The following is a 21,871-nucleotide window of genomic DNA, read 5'->3' as shown; positions in this document are numbered from 1 at the left end:
ACATATATAAATATACCTACCCACATATATTCTCACACTGGCTGTGACTATTTTTGGAATATATTGTAAGAAACTCATAACAGTGATTATCTTTGAGAGAAGACTGAAGACCAAGGAGGGACATTTAGACAGTATATCATCTTTTACCTTTTGAAGCTTCCTATGTTAATATATTATTCATTTTAAAAATGAACTAATAAAAATTTAAAAAATTAATTTCAGTCAATGAGTGGTTAATCAAGCTAAATACGGCTGCCTCTGTTTAAAACCTGTCTCTGAATATAAACTGAACCAAATGCTACTGAGATTAAGAAATCTATAATCTGACCTCAGTTGCCTTCCCAGACTTTGTTTTTAACAGAGCACAGTAATTTTTGGAGGAAATAATATCAGCAATATATTTAGCCTCTATAGACTTTATAGAATTATAACATTAATATTTTGATACATTAACTTGAATTTTTTGAAACATTAATTAATAGCAGACAAAGTATCTCAAATAAAGAAGCATCCTATGCGAATGTCTCTTATGTGTCCCTCTGTAGTTGACTGAATCACAAACTGTGCTTCTACTAAAATAATACAAAAGACAAGTGAGGTGAGGATTCTAGGAAGGTGGCAGAATAGGAAATGCCAGCCAACTGTTTCCTTACCTAGATAAAATTTGCACTGATGGAATCTGTCTGATGTAACTTTTTTGAAATTCTACAGTTTGGCGAATCCTTACAACTTCCAGGAGAAGGTTTGCACAGTAAATATGGTTAAGTGCAGACAATTTTAGCTCTTAGCAAGGTAGCAGCTACCCCTCCCTCACCCCCCAGACCTGTGGCAGGCAGCTGGATGTATGCTGGAGGAGCAACCTGCACACATAGCTTTTGGAAGCCAGAGTGGGCAATAAGAACCCTGTTCTCCAAATATTAGAGATCTATGTTTTGATCACTGACTGCTGTTTCTGATCACAGAGGTGTAAACAGGGAGGTAGTCATTATTGTTTCACTGATGCAAACCCTTCCTCCTCTGGCTGATGACCCTTTCCCCCTTGGTTTTTCTCTTTTTCCTCTTTGGGAGATAGACATTAAAGACTATGACATTAAAAAGGAACTGCATGTATGGGGAAAATTAGAAAGTAACCGTGCATACCCAAAGAAAGGCTCAGAAAAGACCTGAAAAGACCTCGAGTTTACATTTCAGGCTGATCTTTGGCATAGAGACGGCCTAAAACAATTACAAAAATGTAACAATCAACAAAAATAATAACAAAAGACACCAAATCTGATTTCCAGAGTTAACCCATTATTAGACTCAAATGTCAGGTTTCCAATAAAAAATAACAAGGCCTCAAAGGAAACAGGAAAGTATGGTCCATTTAAAGAAGAAGAAAAAATAAGTCAAGAGACATTGTCCCTGAAAAAGACCTGACAGCAGATTTACATGACAAAGACTTTAGAGCAAGGGTCTTAAAGATGCTTGAAGACTACACGAAAATGTGGAGAGAACCAAGAAAATAATACATGAACAAAAACAAAAACATCAATATGAAATAGAAAACCCAGAAAAAAAAACACAAAAATTCTGCAGCTGAAAATAAAATAACTGGAATGAAAAATTCACAATAAGGATTCAAAGGTATATTTGAGCAGGCAGAAAAAAGAATTAGCAAACTTAAAAATAAGACAACGGAAATTATTGAGTTTGAGAAATAGAAACAAGATTGAAGAACAGTGAAAACAGCCTAAGGGATCTGTGGGAAACTATCAAACAAACCAATACATGCATTGTGGACATCCCAGAAAGCAAAAGGAGACAGGGGCAGAGAATATTTGGAGTAATAAAGGCTAAAAACTTGCTTAATAAAGGCCAAAAACTTCCTAAATTACTTCCTAAAAACTTCTTAAATTTTATGAAAGACATGAATATAAACATCAAAGAAGCTTAACCAACTCCAAGCAAAATAAACTTAAGGAGATCCAAGCCAAGACACATTATAATCAAACTTTTAAAAACAGGAAGATAGAAGGAACTCATGACATACAAAGAATCCTCAATAAGTTTACCAGCAGATTATTAATTAGAAACTTGAAAGACAAGAAGGCAGTAGGTCAACATATCCAGTGTTAAAAGAAGAAAAAACAGTCAATCAAGAATCCTATATCCAGCAAAACTATCCTTCAAGACTGAGGGAGAAATTACGACATTCTCAGATAAACAAAAGCTGAAGGAGTTCATTATCACAAGACCTACCCTGCAAGAAATGTTCAAAGGTGTCCTGGAGAGTGAAATGAAATGGCACTAGAGAGTAACTTGAAGCTGTATGAAGATATAAAGACCTCAATAAAAGTAAATACATAGAGTAATGTCAGTATCATGGCAGTACAAGACGTCCCTGTGTTGACCCCACCTCAACAACAAAAACTGGACATCCATCCACAAAGACAGGTGCCTCTGAGGGAGTCATGGGATCCAGGATCACATGTCAAGTACCCCAGAGTCCTGTCCCTCTGTGTATCAGGTACTAGGCAGACAGACCTCAGTACTGCCAGTGGAACCTGCAGCAGCCTATGTATGACCTGGCTCCAGCCCCCTCAGTTGCTGTCTGGGAGCACCTGGAGAACACTGCCTTGGTTAGTCACCTACTGACGAGAGCCTTTGTGGAAGTCCAGGTTTCCAGAGAAGTTCCAGCACTCCACTGAAGCCAAATATACATATATATACACATACACATATATATACATATATGTATACATATATACATATATATACATATATGTATATATATGTGAGTATATGTGTGTATATATGTGTGTGTGTGTGTGTCTGTGTATGCATACATATACATGTACATGTACATGTATGTGCAGACAAAAGAGGCTTTGTGGAAGTCCAGGTTTCCAGAGAAGTTCCAGTACTCCACTGAAGCAAAAAAAAAAATTATCCATCCACATACATACACATACATATATACATATATACGTATGCATATATTTGGGGATGCGACACATATAAGCAAAGACCCAATGCTCAGTAGTGACATTTGCACTAATTAAACTAATACTAAAGCCAATGACAAGTAGCTCTTTTTAAATATACTGTGTTATGCACGAAGCTAGGCACGTTTTGTATTTCACTGACAAATATCCCCCTTGTTCACGGTAGGGATGATTATCCTTGGAAAAACAGAGGCTGAGCAGTGAAGCAACTTGCCTGGATGTTCCCCCCAGCTCAGGCTGCCAGGCTGCCTTTAAACTCGAGTCTGCTGACTGGAAGAGGCATGGATTTAAATGAGCCCTTTGGGTGCAGGGAAGAGGAAAGAGAAGGCAGACAGGGCCATCTTGGAGGCTGCCTCATAGTTGAGACCAGAGGTGATGGTGTAAGGACTCAAGTGGGATGAGAGAGAAGACAGACCAAGTGACCAGACACTGGGAGATGTGATGACTCAGGTAGCTCTGGGGCCCCCAGCTTGCAGGAGAGTGAGGCACTGAGTAGTGAGTGAGGAAGCAGCTCTCAGCCTATCCCTATGAAAGAGAAGCTTTGGTGACACACAGATGTGGGTCTAGGCCCTGGCTCTGCCATGCACCAGCTGTGTGACCTCAGGTAGGTTACTAGTCCTCTCTGAACCTCTGTCTCCTCCACCAGCCTGGGGCAAGGACTAAATGAGACAAGAATCTCAAGTCGTGCTTGATATGGTAACTGTGAGCACTTTAGTTTCCTGATTCCCCTCTCTGTAACCTCATATACCCCCCAAACGTCTGGCCCACCTTCCAGGGACTGACACTGACCCCGTATGACTACTGTGGGGCTTACTTTAAGACCTTCCTTCTGGTAACTCTGGGAGATACAATCCAGGACACCTTTGTATTTGTTTAAATAAACCCCATCAGCTTGGAGTCGACTTTTCACGACATCCATAGGAGTCGCTGTCCCCCAAGAAATTGCTCCTGTAAAGAGAGAGACAAACAAGTGTCAGGGACTGGCTGGTTGGGATCTGAAGGGGACGTGGCTCCCTGCCCATTTCCACCACTAACAGGCTTAACAAGCTGCTGGGGGAAGTGGAAAGAGTTCAGTCGGGAGCTGCAAAGGTTTCTCTGAACCTCACTCATCACTTGCTGTGTGTGGGACTTTACAGAAGTCTCTTCCTCCAGGCCTTGGGTCTGCCATCTGTAAAGTGGGGCACCAGCACCCATCTTCATGGGGTTACTGTGAGGACAAATAAACGGACGCACGTGAACGTCTAGCACAGTGCCAGGCCCACAGCCAGAGCTTCCTAAGTGGATGCCTTTATTAGCAGCTTTTACTGGAGAAGCAGGAACAGGCCCCACCAATACTCTGCAGCGCCCTTCCAGGACACCAAGGGTGAGAGCCCAGAGCGACGCCTGAGGCTGAAGGCTTGCAGCTCCCCAGAGACAGAAGCAACTCTGCATACAGAGAAGCTAAACAAACACTTGCAGGTAGGCTGCTTGCCAGGGAGGGACCAGCCCAGAGATGGAAAAGAGCAGGGGCAGGTCTTTAGAAATCTTGTGACTTTTCCAGAGGTGTGACATAGAGGCCTTGGGACCACACAAGCCTGGCTCATCATTGGTGGAGAAGCTCAGGTGCCCCAGTTTGAGCACCTTTGTGACTTGAAAGGACTCTAGGAAAACAATGCTAGGTTATTGTATAAACACAGAAATTGGCACATTTTTGGACAGGAAGAGAAAAACAAACTGATGCCAAAGTCCAAGGCAGCTGTTTGCAAGGTTTTGTAATTGCTGCCCAGGAGCTCCCAAAAGCGGCCCTAGCCTGCCCTGGGCCCTCTGCCCATCCCAGCCTCCAACCCCCATGGCCTCCTGCCCGTGACCCTCTGGGAACCCTCCAGACCTCCCCTTCCTCTTGACTCCTGCCAGAATAACAAAGCTGATTCTCCTGGAGTCTGTCCAGGTGCTGCCCTGGCATATTACCTGGCTCCTTAGCCCATGGGCAAGGGTATTACAAAGTGAGGTCTGCCTACCAGGCCCCTCATACCTGCTCTCACCAGAAATGAGAGCGGATGGGGCCTTGTTTGTCCTCCGTCGGCAAGTGCTTACTAAGCCCTTACTAGGAGCTAGCTCTGGCCAGGCCACAGACACATGGGGGCAGCGGGCTGGACACTGGTGTTTGGTGGCTAAGACACAGGCTTTGTTATGTGTTTGCTGAGTTTTGAGCATAGCTAATGAGGAGGAGGGGGAGGAGAAGCAGGAAGTGGAGGAGCAACGACGATTTTCTTCTTTCCAGACCTTTCCCCACAGCATCACACATGCCACGTTTTCAGCCTTCTTAAGAAGCAACCCCCTGTTGGCTTCCACACCCTGCTCTGGCTCTAGCTGCATACCTCTCGTCCCCGTCCCCCTCACAGCACCACCAAGCCCCTCAGAGGTGTCGTGTGTACTTGGACTGTCCTGTTTCTTCCATCCCCTTCTCTCCCGATCTCTCTTCAATTGGGTGTTCACACCCTTCACCAACATGGGTCTTGTCACAGTCCCTGATGACCTACATATGGCTAAATCCAGGCAGCAGGAACAGCAGGTGCAAAGGCCTCGTGGTGGGGAGGAGCCAGGCATGGTCATGCCGTAGCAAGGAGACCAGCGTGGCTGAAGCAGAGCACGTACAGGGGCAAGAGCAGGAGCTGAGTGCAGACGGGCAAGAGACAGCTGGATCATAGAGGGACTGAAAACCACTCCAGGAACATTGATTTTTACCCTAAAGGAAATGGGGATGCCGTATGAGTTCTGAGAAGGGGGGTGAAGAAACCAGTCCATGGTCACAAGCTGAGTAAGTGTGGATTTGAACTGGGATCTCACTGACTACAGAGTCCCTGTTGTACTGTCTGCATGCACTAGCTGTGTGCCCTTGGGTGGGTCACCTAGTCTCTCTGAACCTCGGTTTTCTCATCTGACAAATGGGGAGACTGATTCCTCCCTCACAGAGCTAATGAAATGCTCACATTAGAAAGGTTTGCTATGTGCCGACATTGAAAAAAGGTGAACTATGATAACAGATTTGCTTTTCAGAGCTCAAGGAGACCTGACCCAGAATGAAAGGGGAGAATATATCTTCTGACCAAAGGTTCAACGATCCCAAATAGGGACTTGCTGTTCTCATAGGTCCAGAGGGAAGGAGATCCGGAAAAGAGGGAGACCATTCTCTATTCCCAGCCCTTCCTTTGTTTGGCTAGGTCTGGCATATAGCAGGTGCTTACCAAATACTCACTGGATGAGTAGCTAGGTGAACCGTGCCCTTCCCTGGGGCAGAGAAGGGCATGATGGGCTCCCCAGCCTTCCCAATACAGGGGATCAGCACAAGTGCAGGGGTCAGTACAGCTGTCCTTACCTGCCATGCCGCCTGCCAGCCACACAGCACAGAGGCTGGGGCCTGTGCAGGCCTCGGGTGTGATCCAGTCATTCAGGAACACATAGGGGATGAAGTAGAGGCAATAGCCCGGGACATCCCTCAGCAGCATGGCGCCAACACCCCGGTACATCCCTGCCAGGCCCTCGGTCCGCACGATGGTTGCAATGCAATCCACAGGCCCCTGGTAGACTGGTGGCTTCCCAAGAGTCATCGTCCTGGGTCTTAAACCAAGGTTGGCTGCAAAGACAGGGAGGAGAAGATGGCAAGCGACCTGAGGTCAAGGGACTGGCCATTCTCCGGCACCAGACCCAGCCCAGCCCACTGACCGTTTCCACTCACATGGCCTGTTGGTTTTTACCAAAACTGCTGACCTTGGCAGCTCAAACCAAGATTCTCAAGTCCCAGCAGAAAGCCCGTGCCAACATGTGTAGCCAGATTGGAGACAATGCCTGCCAGGTGATAAAGTACCAGCTGCCATAGGACGTCCAGAGGTTTCTGGTCAACCATCACTATGTCTTTGTAAGCAGCAGGGACTGCAGACTGTCTAGGATCAAATATGACAAGCTGTATCAAGCTCCCTCTTAAGAAAGAGGTTGCAAAGTCCCATATACTCTGTGTGTGTGTGTATGTGTGTGTGTGTGTGTGTGTGTTTATGTGTGTGTGCGTTTGTGTGTGTGTGTGTGTGTGTGTGTGTGTTGTCTGTGGGTGTGGGTGTGTGTACTTGTGCACAGTGTGGTAAAAGAGCATAAGAGATTTTGGACCCAGACTATTCTGGTTCCAAATCCTGAACCCACTACTTAAAAACCTTTCAACCTTGGTAAGCTACCTTTTGTCAGCCTTTGGTTCCTTATCTTTAAAAAGAGAACAGGCCAATATTTATTGTACACAAAGTTGCCAAGAGAGTAAATCTTAAGAGTTCTCGATTCACAAACACAAACGGTAACTATATGACACGGATGAACATGTTAGCTAACCACTCAACAAATACACATGTATATTAAACCTACGCAGTGTTATTTATATCAATGTTAATTATATCCCAATAAAGCTGAAAAATATTTTAAAGGAAAAAAGATAACAGGTGAATATAAATAAGGCAACACCTATAAAGTGCTCAGGTACATTGTAGCAGTGGAATAAGTTATCAACAGATTATTACTGAGACTGAGGTGACTGGCATAAGTAGGGGGGCAGGATACAGGGGCTGGAGGGCCAAACATTCTGTAACTCCAGCCCTGGTCAGGCCGTGCCCTGCAACAGCTGGAGGGCAGCCCTGATGCCATTGGCTCCTCAAAGTCCAGGGGCACAGGGCCACTATCTCCTTGTCTACCTCTGGGGTGTCTACTGGCAGATTACGGGGTATGGTGTCCCTAGCTTCTTCTAGGGCTGTATGCAGCCAGCAAGCAGCGACTCCGTCTCTTCCATATAACCCTTCCAGCTGGCTCTCCCGTCTCCATCTCTGATGCTCATCTCCCCTTCCACGGACCCTTTGGCTCAGCTTTGCTTCAGGACCAGAGAGGACTCCCAGACCCGCTGCAGATAAAGTGGACTCTTATTCTCAACACTCTCTTCTTGAAGAACTCACATGGCATGACCAGGAAGGACACAGAATGAAAGCCTGCCTGTGACACACACCTATTTTGCCACCTGGGTTTAGTTCCCTGAATGTGGCACCTCAGTTTGGTTTTACACACGCGGACAAAGAGGCAGCAACGTTCATTACACAGGTGAATTTCTAAGCTCCCCAAATAGTCCCATCTTTATCAGATGAACGGTTGAGAGAAAATACTCAGCTTCATGATTCCAGAGTCCAAACTGCAGATTTGAGAATCAGGTGCAACCTGTCCTTTTACCCCTCCCAGAAGGAGGTGGGGTACAGGGGGAACTTCCTATCTGCCTGGGAAGTGTGCCTGAACAGATGAATCCCACATTTTCTTTTTGTGTGGGGGGGAAGAGAGTCATAATCACTGTCATGTGTGCTTGGCCAACTACAGTGTGGGCAGGAGGCAGAGTCCCATCCACTTTCATAGCAGATCCCCCAGGGAGTGAGCAGGGGTCATGGCCACTTTTGGGGGCAAAGGGTCCACTGAGCTCAGAGCAAGGTCAGACACTATGGTCTTTGGAAGCCCACTGAGAGGTCACTGGACACCCCTTCCTTTCCCAAATCCACTATAATGCTGCTAGGGTCATCCTGGGAAATTCTGGTATGAAACAGAACAGATGTAAATGTCCCAACATATAAACTGTACCTGTGTCATGCTTATGTCCAAATAACAGTGACCTGACCCAGGAGTCAAGGTTTTCATGAATCAACTGAAGGTATGATGTGGCTTTCAGAAGTTACTGATTGAAGGAGCGTGTCCTGATAATATTCTGCTTGTTTAGAGGTATAGATGTTTAAAAAAAATACTTGCCCAACCTCCAGCATGCCTTGTCAACAAAACACCTGAACATTTTTCCTTTTCTTCCTAGAATAAGCGATAAGGAAATTCTCTCATATATTCTCCCAGGTTTGTAACATAAGCCACCTAGCTTTTATTGCTTGAGAAATATCCATTTATGACTATGAAAGCAATATAATTGCCATGGTGACTACCATTACCTGGAATACTGACACGAATCTGAACCAGCAGCCAATGCCTTCTGGACACCAGTTGATGCTGCAAAGGCCTTGGAACTCTTTCCAGCTCCCTCATCACCAATGGTAAAGCACACACACACACACACACACACACACACACACACATACACTTATCTGGAAATAATTTCAAATTTGTAAAAAAAAAAAAGTGCAAAAAAGAAAAACTGTACAAAGAACACCTTTCTATATCCTTTACCCAGATTTACCTATTGTAACATCTTACCTCATTTGTAAAATGTATGGTTTGTGTGCTCTCTCTCTCCCCTATCCTCCTCTGCCCTCCCTTCTCTCTCTCTCTCTCTCTCTCTCTCTCTCTCTCTCTCTCTCTCTCTCCCCCTCCCTCTCCCTCCTCTCCCCTCCCCTCCCTTATCACTGAACAGATGCCCCTGTCCCAATGCATAAACTTTGCCTGGGCTGTGTTCTTCTCCAGGTTACAGTGACCTGACCCGGAATGAAAGGTTTCATGAATCAGCTACGGGTATGATGTGGCTTCCAGGAGTTACTGATAGGAGATGTTGGATAAAAATCTTCCTTGTTTAGAGGTGCCAATGTTGGAAAAATACCTTATGAACTTTGAACCGGCATTGTCAACAAGACCCAAACTTGTACTTTTTTCACTCTTTTCCCCAAGGTAAGCAATGAGGAAATTCTTTTGTACATACGTGTATATATTTTTTGCACACATACATACATAACATTATTCTCTGAGCCATTTCAGGGTTAGATACAAAATGGCCTTTTACTCCTAAATGCTTCAGTATGTGTTTTCTAAGAATAGGAATATTGTCCTACCTGCTACAGTAATCAGAGTCATAATCTATATTCACAATACCTTTACCTAATATAGTGTCTATACTCAAGTTATCACTTGATCTCATATTGACCTGTATGGCATTCCTTCTCTCCCAAGGGCAGGATCTTGTCTAACCAGGCACCGCATTTAGTTGTCATGACTCTTAAGCTTCCTTTATTTATTTTTGTTTTTAGTAAACTCTACACCCAATGTGGGGCTTCAACCCACAACCCCAAACTCAAGAGTCTACACATTCCACCTACTGAGCCAGTCAGGCGCCCCCAGATTCCTTAACTTGGATCATTTCTACAGCTTTTCTTTGCTTTTAATGACACAGGCATTTTTTAAGAGTACGCTGTCTCACTTCTGATGAATAGACCCTTCCTCATTTGGGGTTTGTTTGAGGTTTCCTTGTTATCTCATTGAGATGATGCATTCTTCCACTGCACTTCCTCCCTGTTTTCACCTCTTCTCCCATGAGGACTAATGACTCTCAGGAGCCCCTGGTCGTCTTCTCTGGCCTCGTCGTATCCTGGTTTTTATTAGTTTCCTTTTTAATTCAGATATGATTTACATTCAATACAAGATGTTGCTTATAGGTGCACAGTTAATGAGCTGTGAAAATTGCATGCACCTGGGTCACCACACCTTACTGAAAAAATGATGCCTTACACTTGAAACAAACTGTTTTGGTCCCAGTGAAGATTCCAAGCCTACCTACCCTCTCCTGCTTGCTTTACAAGGTAAAAGAACTCTGTGGCATCAATGACGTGTCACTCAGTGAGAAGCAAATCTTTCAACTGGACGATGGTTGTTAGGGCCCATCTGCATTAGCAACAGGGGCATGATGATTCATACGGGACCACAAAGCAGAAAACAGCAGCACTTCCCATCAGCTGCTCCAGCCAAAAGATGCTCTGAGGCTGGGCCCCGGGAAGCATGGCCTAAGAGAGGCGGGGCTTTGGAGGCGTGATCCAGGGAGGCAGGAAGTTGAGAGACAGGACCTGGGAAGGCGTGGCTTGACGGGCTGGTCCAGGGAGGCGCGGCTTAGGAGGCGGAGTCCGGGGGCGGGGCTTGGAAGACAGGTCCTGGGGAGGCGTGGCTTGGCAGACCTCTGAAAAGCGCTGAATCAGAGTTCACAGTTAACTCTATTTAGAACAAACTTGGGTGACCTTTAAAAGCGGACTTGGGAGGTTGCCGGCAAGCAGCGCTGGGAAATGTGCACAACTGAAATCCGTGGACTTGCATGTTGTTTGTGGAAGGAACTGGAGAAAGGAGGTGAGATGCTGGGGTCAGTACTCTGTTCACACTGAACCACCAGCTCTGAGACTGCTGTTCCTGAACCTTCAGGGCTTGGCTTGGGGGTGTACAGGTGCATGTGAAGGGATTCACATTAGACATATTTCCTTCTAGGACAAAAAATGTTTCGTTTCTCTAATTACAGTTTTTTGTTCTAAAATGAGGATAAATTATAAATCAAATTTTGATTTCTTATCATGAGGCTTTGCTATCTAGACCATTTTTTCTTGATACTTTTTTTTTTCCTAAATCAAGACCCTATTACCTTTTACTATGATAGGTGTGGATTAAATACCCGAAACACTCAGGGCATCTGTGGTTTTGTTTTCCCAAATTCAGTGAGGACAAACTCAAGCCCCCTATACCAAGACAGGCAGGATGCGCAGAGTCAATGAAATAGACCCTTACCATGCTCGTCATCTTCATCCAGGAGCAGAGGAGAGCCTATACAGTCCTAAAAACATCGCTTCTCCTCCAGGCTCCCTCACCTTGTCTAGCTGGGTCCCTAACATTACTCCTTAGGCCACACAGTGAGGCCGTCTGGCTCCACTGCTCCACACCAGGGTCAGGTGTCTTGCTTACTGGTCCCTGCCAGGGCCAGGAGGTTCCTCTGAAGGCAGATGCTTCTGCATGGGGTGGGGGTTTGCATGTTGGGCCAATCCTAACAGGTACCACGCAGCCACCTCTTGGGAGTTCTCCCACTTCAGAGGGGCTGAAGCAACCCAGACGCAGGCTGGGGTCCCCACAGATTTGTCACTGTTGCCCCTCTTCTCAGAAGCCCAAATACAGCCACAGAATACTGCTGGGCCCTTCTGAGACACAAACACCACACAGTTTCATCTCTTTCCCTTCTCAAATAGTGCTGTTTAAGTTCTTCAATGGGCCATGACTGTGGAAACAGGACAGTCAGCTGAAACACAATGGCGGGTCACTGATCCACAGCGGTAAGAGGACCAGCCACAAGGAACACAAAGGCCTGGCCATTCTCTGGAAGGGACAGAGCCACCAGACCTTTCCTGTGGGTGCATAGTTAGAGATGGGATGGGAACACAACATTATTTCTCAGCAGGTCATTTTCTACAGAAAATCCTTAACAAATAAGCCATCCACGGACAAGGTCCTGCTGGTCCCAGTCAGTGACATGCAGGTTTACCAAGTTTTCTGTGTTCAAACACTTCTAGGCTAGCGGACTAGCAAGTTGGGAGCATGGACTTATTTCAAGGGACCCGCAAATCGGTTAGCATTATAGATTCACATAATTCCTAAAATATCTCACATACATGTATGACCATTTTTCTCCTATGTGTAGGAGTTATTGTGGGGGACATGACAAAAATGTACCTAAAATACTAATTATCCATAGTAACTTCTTGCCATAGGTGCTTGCTTTATCCATGGACACTTAAAGTACAGCTGCTCTTCTATGAGTTGGACCCCATTTAATGTATTTTTTTTTTATTTTTTATTTATTTTTCTAAATTTTTTTTTAACGTTTATTTATTTTTTGAGACAGAGAGAGACAGAGCATGAACGGGGGAGGGGCAGAGAGAGAGGGAGACACAGAATCGGAAGCAGGCTCCAGGCTCTGAGCCATCAGCCCAGAGCCCGACGCGGGGCTCGAACTCACAGACCGCGAGATCGTGACCTGAGCTGAAGTCGGACACTTAACTGACTGAGCCATCCAGGCGCCCCTGTATTTTAAAGGTATTCTTACGAAAAGCTGGGATCACCCCTCCCAGTGCCTGCAAAGGCGCTACCCCCTATTAAAAGTTCTGTTCTAGATGCTGCTGTTTTCTGAACATGTTGTTGTACCCTAACCAAGCAAGGAGTTTCCTGATGACAGGAATCCCACGCTACGGCCTGTCCTAGAGCACCGTGACCCTGTACCTGACACGGTGTCTGCTTTGTGCCTCAATATCCACTCAGTCAACACTTGAGCATCTGACCAGGCAGCTCTCAGGACTTAGGCCTCCCAAAGTTTCCCTCCCTAGCTTGGCATTCATCCAGTCCTGGTCCTGTCTGGTCCTTGTCCCTGAGGCTGTAGATACCGGAAGAAACTCCCAAATCATGGTCCCGGCCGCTGCGCTATTCCAAAATGTCATGGAAGCATGCCATACCGTGGATATACATCCTCCAGCAGACAAGCCGGGTGTAACTTCTATGATGTGGGTTTACGCAGGCTGGGCAAACCCCTCAGGGCACTTCTTCGGAATGTTACCAACCGGGAAGCTCTCGTCCACTTCCTGTTTCCAATGAGTCCAGCAGTTTCCTTACAGTCTGAAGAGTCCAAGACAGGCAGATGGTTTAGTAGAAAGAGCCCCGGATTAGAAGCAGCTGGGGTTTGCTTTGTTGCTCAGTTGCTATCTACTGTACGATCTGGTGGAAAAGACTCAACCACACTGGCCCTGAGTTTCCTCATCATCTACAAAAGGGGAAGGATAAATAGCCTGTCAATTTCTTTTGGCTTTTGCGAAAATTGAGTGAGCATGTTGACAAATGAACTTTACTTGAGGCAGATAGTCACTCCTATTTTTAGCACCCCTATCCTGATACGACTCCAGATTCTGGAAGTGCTGGTAGTACCAACCTCGGGCAGCAGTGGCCTGCAGCCAAACCTACTGTGGGAGATTGCGGATGCCCACGCAGGGCCAAAAGCTACCAATGCTAACGTCAAGTCTGAAATCAGAACAATATTTGCCCTCGTCAATTGATTTAGAGACCAAATGGATATGTCACCCAGGTATATCACCTGCACAGTGGCATGTGTTACATTGTACGCACCTTCATTCATCTCTGCTAGCGGTGTGGGACCACAGTTTGGAAAAGATTCAGCCAAACCATCCAGAATTCAAGGACTCCTCTTGAACTACATGGCTAAAGTCCTGGCCTCTGCACACATTTCCTCCTTTCACTTCAGGGCTGTTACTGCACCAGCCCTCACATACCACTGGCAGCTCACAGCCTACATAAGAAGGCTCAGGCAGTACTGTCCTGGCTTGTCTCCAGTCCTTTGACATGCTCCAAGGGTGCCTGTCCTCCCACATAGGCCCTCTTCTTCAGCAGTTAAATGGACCAAGAGTGAGGGAGTTTAGTATCAATAATTCCTGCCCTGCAATGGGAAAGTCTTGAAAGATCTGCTCTATCAGAAGGCTGCTCCTCCCCAAGGCCAACCTGCCTGAAGAAGAGTGTTTTTCTTGGCAGCCACACATCTTTATGGTGGCAATAAAACTCTGTTGCCAAAGAGACAAACCGAGGTAGTCAGGGCCTCCCAGACACGGTTGGCGACTTTCCCAGCCGGACATCTCTGAAGACTCAGAAAAATCAGACAAATGGTTCTACCCCATCTTGTCATCATGCAGATCCTGGAGCCCAAACAGGCTTTGTATGCTGGTGCGTGGTTGATGATCTTGCCTGCCCAGATCTAGCCCTCACGTGGCCCTCCCTGCTGTCACCACTCCAGCCCTATTTATCTCACCTAGGCATGTTCGGAAATCAGGACCTTCTTCTCCTCAAATCCTGGCCACACTCTCCCCTTCATTCTGTTCATATGATCTTGAACATGGTAGAGTCAGGCCTTCCAATGAGGGCTCCCTCAACCTCCTTCCTCTGGCCCTGCATCATCTGCTTTGTTCTTCTCTCACAACCTGGAAACGAAAGGCTTTTTCCTTCCTTTTTCCGTGTCTCTGTCCCCAGTGTCACGTCCTCGTCAGCAATTCTCCCCTCTTGATTCCCTTTACCCGACATTGGTGACAGGGGCCTCCCAGGACTCTGCCTCCAGGGACCATGGAGGTGGACAGCCGGGAGCAATGCCCCGAGACACCATGTAACAGCTGAGGGAGCACAGACACGTCACACAACCTGAGCCTCAGTTTCCCTATCTGTAAGACACAGAGAATGGTATGATGATTTAAAGGCGGGGTGCACGTGGTAGGGGCTCAGTAACTGCTGACTGTACAGCTGCTGGTGTTGCGGGAGCTCCTTCCTGGCATTTTCCCATTCATCTCCACCCTCTTCCTTTCCGCGGCTCACCTCATCTGTCACTTCGCTGTCACACCCCTGACTATTGCTCCCACCCTGATATTCCAGCTGCAGTACCTCGCACAGGAACCCAGCCAAACTCAGCATGTTCTCACTCAAGCCTGCCCTCCTGCCAGTCTCCAAAACTGCAGCAGGGACAAGAAGCATATACGGGTCACCTGCTCCATGCCAAGCGCGGCCTCAACATACTTCACGTGCCGCTTAATTCCCCGTGTGGGAGGCTTCCTCCCTGACAGTCACCCAAATGGCAAGTCCTGGGTCATTTTGGACCCTTCCCTCTCTCCTGCTTGGCCCACTGATTCTCCATCACAGAGGCCTCCCATGGACCACTCCCCTCCGTCCCCAAAGCCCTGGGCCCCCTGTTCCCTGGTCTAAGGCTAGAGCCCCCAAAACAACCCATTCACCTCTCCTTCTTCTGAAGGCTGGATCCACCTTCCTACCACACAGCTCTGCGTGGTCATTCTGGTGTCCAATACGCCTCGCTGCCTGCTGAAGGGCACCTTAGCCCACCCTCGGCTAAGAAATCCAAGCTGTTCAGGGGCGCCTGGGTGGCTCAGTTGGTTAAGTGTCCAAATTCAGCTCAGGTCACGATCTCACAGTTCATGAGTTCGAGCCCTACATCAGGCTCTGTGCTGACGGCTCAGAACCTGGAGCCCGCTTCGGATTCTGTGTCCCCCTCTCTCTCTGGCCCTCCCCCACTCACACTCTGTCTCTCTCAAAAATAAACATTAAAAAATTAAAAAAAAAAAAAAAAAAGAAATCCAAGATGTTCACAACTCACCCTGCACCTTCCCCTCCCTGCCCTAACCAAGAACGGTTCACTCGCTCTGTCACATGCCTGCTTTTTCCCGCCTCTGACCCTGTCCCTACAGGTTTCCTCTGTTTGAAACCCCTCTCCATCACCACATTTTCCTCTCCAAAGCCTAGCCGATATTCAAACACCCCATCAATGGCCACTTGCTCTCTGGAGTCTTCCTGACCTGCAGAGCCAGACTCCGAGGTGCCAGAGCCTTCCATAGGCCCTTCTCATTTTGCTACACCCCAGACTGTGTGCTCCCTGGAGGCAGGGGCTGTGCATCTGATACCTCTGATTTATCTACTCTGCGTGGCTCACAGCAAGAGCTCAGGAAAGGCTTGTGAATGAAAGAACCAGAGACTGTGTTCCAACAGGTAGAACACTCAGCTCTCTGCCTTCAACCGGGCCTGGTGAAATTAGAGGCTGGTCAGCACAGAGTTAATGCTGAGCCCTCCTCCTCCAGGCCCCAAACTCTGCCCTCCTGGGGGGTTGAGGTCTTTGTGATAAGCACATTAACCAGGCTCTGAGTTAAAACACAGACCTGAAAGCTCGAAGATGGAGAAGTGAGTGTGAATGGCCATAGACCTCCAGGATATGACTTGGCCCAGGCGGCAGAGGGATTGCTGGCCTCTGGGACCACAGCCCTGAATTCCAGTTCAGGCCCAGTAGGGCACCCAGGGAGGCTCATGCCCACACACAGGGTAAGGATGACTTAAAAGGGAGGGTTTCTTCACAGGTGTCTTACAGTTCAGGCCACATCCAGCTGAACTCAGGCCAGCCTTTCTTTGCCAGCCAAGCGGCAGGGGCACCAACAGAAAACCTCTGCTAAGTTACAAGAGTTTTCATGCCGGGTAACTGCTGTTTAGTATGCAGCGGCAGTCAGAGCCAGACAGAACTTCCCTCTCAACTTCGGCAACTGCTGATGTAATTTGGTAAAACTCTTCTGTACAACAATTTCACAGTATGTGCCAAGAATCTTAAAAATGACCAGAACTTTTGACTCATTCATGAATCAAAGAGCCCACACATTTAGGGCAACAACCCTAACTGAAAGCAACTCCTTAGGGACACGTTGCCTGAGCACATTACTATCTTCAAAAGAGAACAAACGGTCAAAAACCTAAACGTCCATCACAGGAAACGTGGTTACAGAAGTTTAATAGTACAGCTAGCACTTATTTCATGTTTTCAACGAGCTAGGCATTGTGCTAAAATAGTCACATGTGATAGATCATTCTGTTCTACTCCAGTTATGAAGTAGCTAGTATGGTTATGCCTGCTTTGCCGATGAGGAAACTGAGGCTGGGTGACGTTAGGGGAGCTACCCAGAGGTCCTGGGTTCTCACGGAGGTAGGATTAGAAGCAGGCAGTCTAACTCCAGAAACTGCATTTTTGCCACACTGTATCATCCCTCTCGATACATGTGTGTCTGTGGGCCTTGTGTGCACAGAGATGCACATTGATTTTAAATATTAGTCCTCTATTTTAAGTAATTTTATATGCCATTTTCATAACATGGAAAATATTTGTTATAATATTGACTTAAAACAGAATATGAAACTTATATAAGGACAACCTCTTAAAATATTTTAATTAAAATACTTTAAATATTTAATTAAAATACATACTTTATTTAGAAAAAGAAACACATTACTGTAGTAACAGTGATTATATTTGGACATTCTCCCTCTACATTTAATGTTCTGTCTTATTTACATTTTTTTTAAAGTTTATTCATTTATTTTGAAAGAGAAACTACAAGTCAGGGAGAGCCAGAGAGGGGAGGGGAGGGAGGGAAAGAGGGAGGGAGAGGGAGAGAGGGAGAGGGGGAAAAGGGGAGGGAGGGAGGGAGGGAGGGAGAGAGAGAGACAGATTGAGAGAGAATCCCAAGCAGGCTCTACACTGTCAGCACAGAGCCTGATGCGGGGCTCGAACCCACAAACTGTGAGATCAGGACCTGAGCCCAAGACAAGAGACAGACACTTAACTGACTGAGCCACCCAGGAGCTTCATGTCTTTTGTACCTTTTCAACCACGGGTCACCACTGGTAGATAATCAGGATGAGCTCCCTGGTGCTATATTTGCAAGCCTTCAGCTGAGCTGAACTCTGACCTTGACGTGGCCTCCATTCTACCTGTCACATGTCCCAAAGCAAAGATGCCAGAGACCCCCGGCACCCAGCTTCAGTATATGGGCACAGTCTCTCATGGCCCATCATCTCTACCCAGGAAGTGGTTTGGACAATTCTGGGGTAAAGCCACAAACCGTGGACAATCCCACAAGCCCTGCCCAAGGCTGCCTGCAAACGCCCAGCTCAGCACAGTCACCACACGGAGCGGGCCTGACCCAGAACCGAGACCACAAGCCGATAAGTCAGGACGAGCCACACGCTGATCCAGTCCACACAGTGCTTCGGGCTTCACGGCGTTGTGTCTGTGTCTGGTTTTGTTCTTAATTAGTTTGTCTGACAATTTCCAATCCAGGCCATGCGGCAACTGGGACCTGGGATGGGGTCATAGCTGACCCCTCAGACAGGATGTGAGCCACCCTTGCCACAGTCCCCGCCACTCCCTGCTGCCTTCCCTGGCACCAAAGCTGACTCATGCCTGAGCTGCTGTTTTTGCAACGGCAGAGTGATAGCGAAAGTGAAACGTGTTCTGTGTCCACGTTTCAGTCAAAAGAGGAAAAATGAGATGTGGGTTAGGAGGGCTGTGGGTGTCAAGTAAAACGGAAGTGGGTACATTTTCCAGGCACCTCTGCTCACTTATGGTACCTCCCAGGTCTCAGTGAGTCTTTGAGCCTTCCATCTCTGGCCTAGAGGGTTTCTGAGGGACAAGGAAAAGAAAGCCGCGTCCTTCCGCTTTCCTTGAGAGGCTCCTGGCGCAAAGTATGGCCTGGTGGCCCAGTGCCAGCCTCTCCTGCTCCATACCCCGCAGCATGATAGCTACCAAAGACCTCCCCCCAGCCCCCACCCCCGCTCTCCCGCCCCAGGCAGCTGGACTGGGGGTGAACAACAGACCAGGCAGACACAGAATTCACACCCATCCCTTGGATTCCAGGAGCGGGGCCTATTACTTTAAACAATGTCCTTTTGGAGACATGCTCCCAGCCCACTTTCTCCCTCAAGACCGATGCTAGATTTGTGGTAACTTTGTGCCCAGGCCGGAGGAGTGTTATCAAAGCTGCTTCTACATCCGGGCAGACAAAGAAACAGCACCAGTGGGCCCTGAGTCACTCCACTTCCCCCCAGGGGAGGAACCTCAGGACATGCCTCGGGCTCCGCTTTGTAAAGGTCTAGGAACGGGGTTGCTAGGAAGATGAGACTCACACTGAGCTCTTCACATGGTGCCTGGCACAGGATACAGGTTCAGTAAATACTAGCTACTCAGCCCCCACTGCTGTGATCTGGCTGAGCCCAGACGAGAGGCTTGGGGAGCACAGCTCAGGCAGATGCTGCAGTCCTCGTTTCTACCCTCCCTGCACTTGCTCAGGTAAACCGCCTTTGTCCTCACACCTGCCAGCTAAGCCCCGGGGGGCCCAAGTGCTAAGACTTAGAACTGCAGAGCTGAGAAATATTTGCCTGCAGAAAATTCCCCTGTCCTCTTATTAAGAGCCTCCCCTGAGTCCACAAAAGGCCAGTTTCGTGGCACATTGAAAAGGACAGAATAAACACATGTTCATTTTCTGTTGCTGCCTCGAGGGATTGGCTAAAGAGAGGGCTATAGCCTGGGAGGGCTATACGTCAGGCTCTCTTCGTTGCTGGTGAACAAGCACAGGTGACCCTCAGTGCTGTGCTGGCCCAGAGCACGTGCGTACCTAGTGTGCTGGGTAAATGAACAGGGCTAACAGCTATACAGACCTTACAGTGTCGAGCTGGGGTGTGAGTTGAATGGCACACACACAGTCAGGCATCCAGTGAGCTGTTGCAGCTGCCCAGCTCCCTAAAACTGGCTGGTTGCACCCAGCTTTGGGACCCTTCTTGGGTCTGGCCCTTCCTGGACTGTCTCTCATCCTTCCTCCAAGTGCCAGAGGCTTTTAGCCTGGCCTCAAGATCCCCTGTGGTTCAGGCCTTGGCCTGCCAGGTTATAGCCACCATTCTAGCACCCTCTGTGGGGCAGGTTGGGGGTGGGAGAGGGCAGGACAGAGGATGGAATCACTTAATTTGCCTCCAAATGTCCCAGGCTTTCCTAAGGAAGGCATTTCTTGAGAAACACCTCCCCCGGTGTCCGGGCTGGCTGTGCCTCGCCTCCCCCAGTAGGCACACGCATGCCTAGCCCTTTTTCCTCCCTTTCCGGGGTCAAAGTGCCCAGGTTGTGAAGGACACAGGTCTGCCCCCAGGAGTGGAAGACTCATCAATGGTAAATCTTCCAACATCCGGACCCAAAGAGTTTTAAGACTTAAGGAGAGAGTTCCTCTCTGCCTGAGATGGACATAAAGCTTTCCTGAAATAGGACAGAGAAAACACCAGGCTGTGGGCCAGGACTCCCTGTTCTCAGTCTGTTCATGATGTTCATTCCTCTACATCTTTGCTTTTGCCTCTGGGACAGGACCAGATCAGCAAGCTTCAGACATTTCTGTGAGGTGCAACCCTTCGACTCAACTAAGTTGTACCAAGACATGACTCAGTATGTCAAACAGGTGGAGGTGGGATCCCCTTGCCCCGCGGGTCTCTTAGAGGTCCCAACAGGGGTGTGCTGTAACCCTCCGGATGAGCCAATCTGTTTGTTGCCCTGTGTCACCCACATGATGACAGTGACCATGGGCCTGGGGGGTACTGAGCATCCGTGAGGCATGACGCAACTGGCTAGGGCCGCTGGTCCCAGGTCCTCCACACGCCCCAGTGGGGATACCAGCATCGTGCTCAGGGAATGTACAGCCTTGTCCCGAATACATCCTGGGCTGGACAAGATCTGCGGGCTGAATCAAGGCAGAAGAGCTGCTGGGCTGGCTGGAATGCTCCCCAGTATATTACAGGGCTTTGACTGTGGAGCCCAGCTGAGCCCCAGCCTCTGAGGGCAGAGACGTCACATACAGGTCATTCAAAAGGCTGCCAGGGAGAGGAGTCTTATCCATGAGAGCTGTCAGCCCAGACCAGACATCTGAGGTGTCAGGAAGCACCACAGATCCAGCCCTTCCATTATACAGAAAGGAGACGGTGGCCCAGGCAGGGGCGTATCTTAACCTGACGAGACAGAGTACAGTCAGAGTCAAGAACCGTACGTGGAGGGATTGAAACCTAAGGCCTCCAGCTTGTCCTTCCGTGCAAGCTGGCACTTTCTACTCTGCACACCAAGTGCCTTCCCGTTCTTTCCACCCTCCTTTATCAAAACCACTCCCAGGAAAAGACACAGAAACTCCTTTCTCAGCAGAGAGGAAGTAACAGACTCGGCATGTGGTACAGGGTTGCTGTGTACCACACCAAGAAATGAAGCTCTAAGTACAAAGTCAAGGAGGGGGAGAGGAGTGACCCCTCACCCCCTACAGCTGGTGGTCTAGGTATGAGACGTCCTGGCTGCACACCCTGGTGTTGTGGACAAGCATGTGGGTTTGAGATTCGTCTGTGAGTTCCTCAGGTCCCCATGCCTGATTTAATGCTCTGGGATGCTCTTTGAAAATTCTTAATAATTTTTCGATAAGGAATCCCACATTTTCCTCCCACACTGGACACTGCAAATTATGTAGCTGCTCCTCACCCACCAATCATTAGCTGTGTGGCCTTGTATAAGTGTCTCAACCTCTAAGAGACTTGGTTTTCTCCTCTGCAAAATGGACGCAGTAATAGCACCGGCCTTACACAATTGTTATGAAGACCAATTAAGTGAACATACACAGGGCTCTAGGTAGGCGCCTGGCACAGAACAATTGATTAATCATCTAATGAATGACAGATACTACAGATAAGAAGAATAATTATAGACTATCACGTAACAATGCAGATGC

General features: G+C 47.8%; 1 protein-coding gene across 7 annotated transcripts in view; it reads right to left on the bottom strand.

Moving 5' to 3' along the window:
• The window catches only part of SLC25A48 (solute carrier family 25 member 48), a 42,495-nt gene that overhangs the window by 7,050 nt on the left and 13,574 nt on the right, over positions 1–21,871 (bottom strand). For 5 of the 7 annotated variants that reach the window (XR_007156513.1, XR_007156514.1, XM_047879187.1 and 2 more), the window contains 2 exons: positions 6,343–6,600; positions 3,802–3,935 (listed from right to left, as the gene is read on the bottom strand). Coding sequence is in view for 3 of the 7 variants with exons in the window: in XM_047879187.1 (XP_047735143.1) it covers positions 3,802–3,935; positions 6,343–6,600 (392 nt within the window). In the remaining 4 variants the exon portion in view is untranslated. The remainder of the gene's footprint in view (positions 1–3,801; positions 3,936–6,342; positions 6,601–21,871) is intronic. The other 2 variants (XR_007156515.1, XR_007156516.1) reach the window with 1 other exon arrangement.

The sequence above is a fragment of the Prionailurus viverrinus genome, chromosome A1, assembly GCF_022837055.1.
Source record: "Prionailurus viverrinus isolate Anna chromosome A1, UM_Priviv_1.0, whole genome shotgun sequence".
NCBI classification, from domain to species: domain Eukaryota; kingdom Metazoa; phylum Chordata; class Mammalia; order Carnivora; family Felidae; genus Prionailurus; species Prionailurus viverrinus.
The sequence above is the reverse complement of the archived record's forward strand: the minus strand, read 5'-3'. Positions and strand labels throughout refer to the sequence as shown.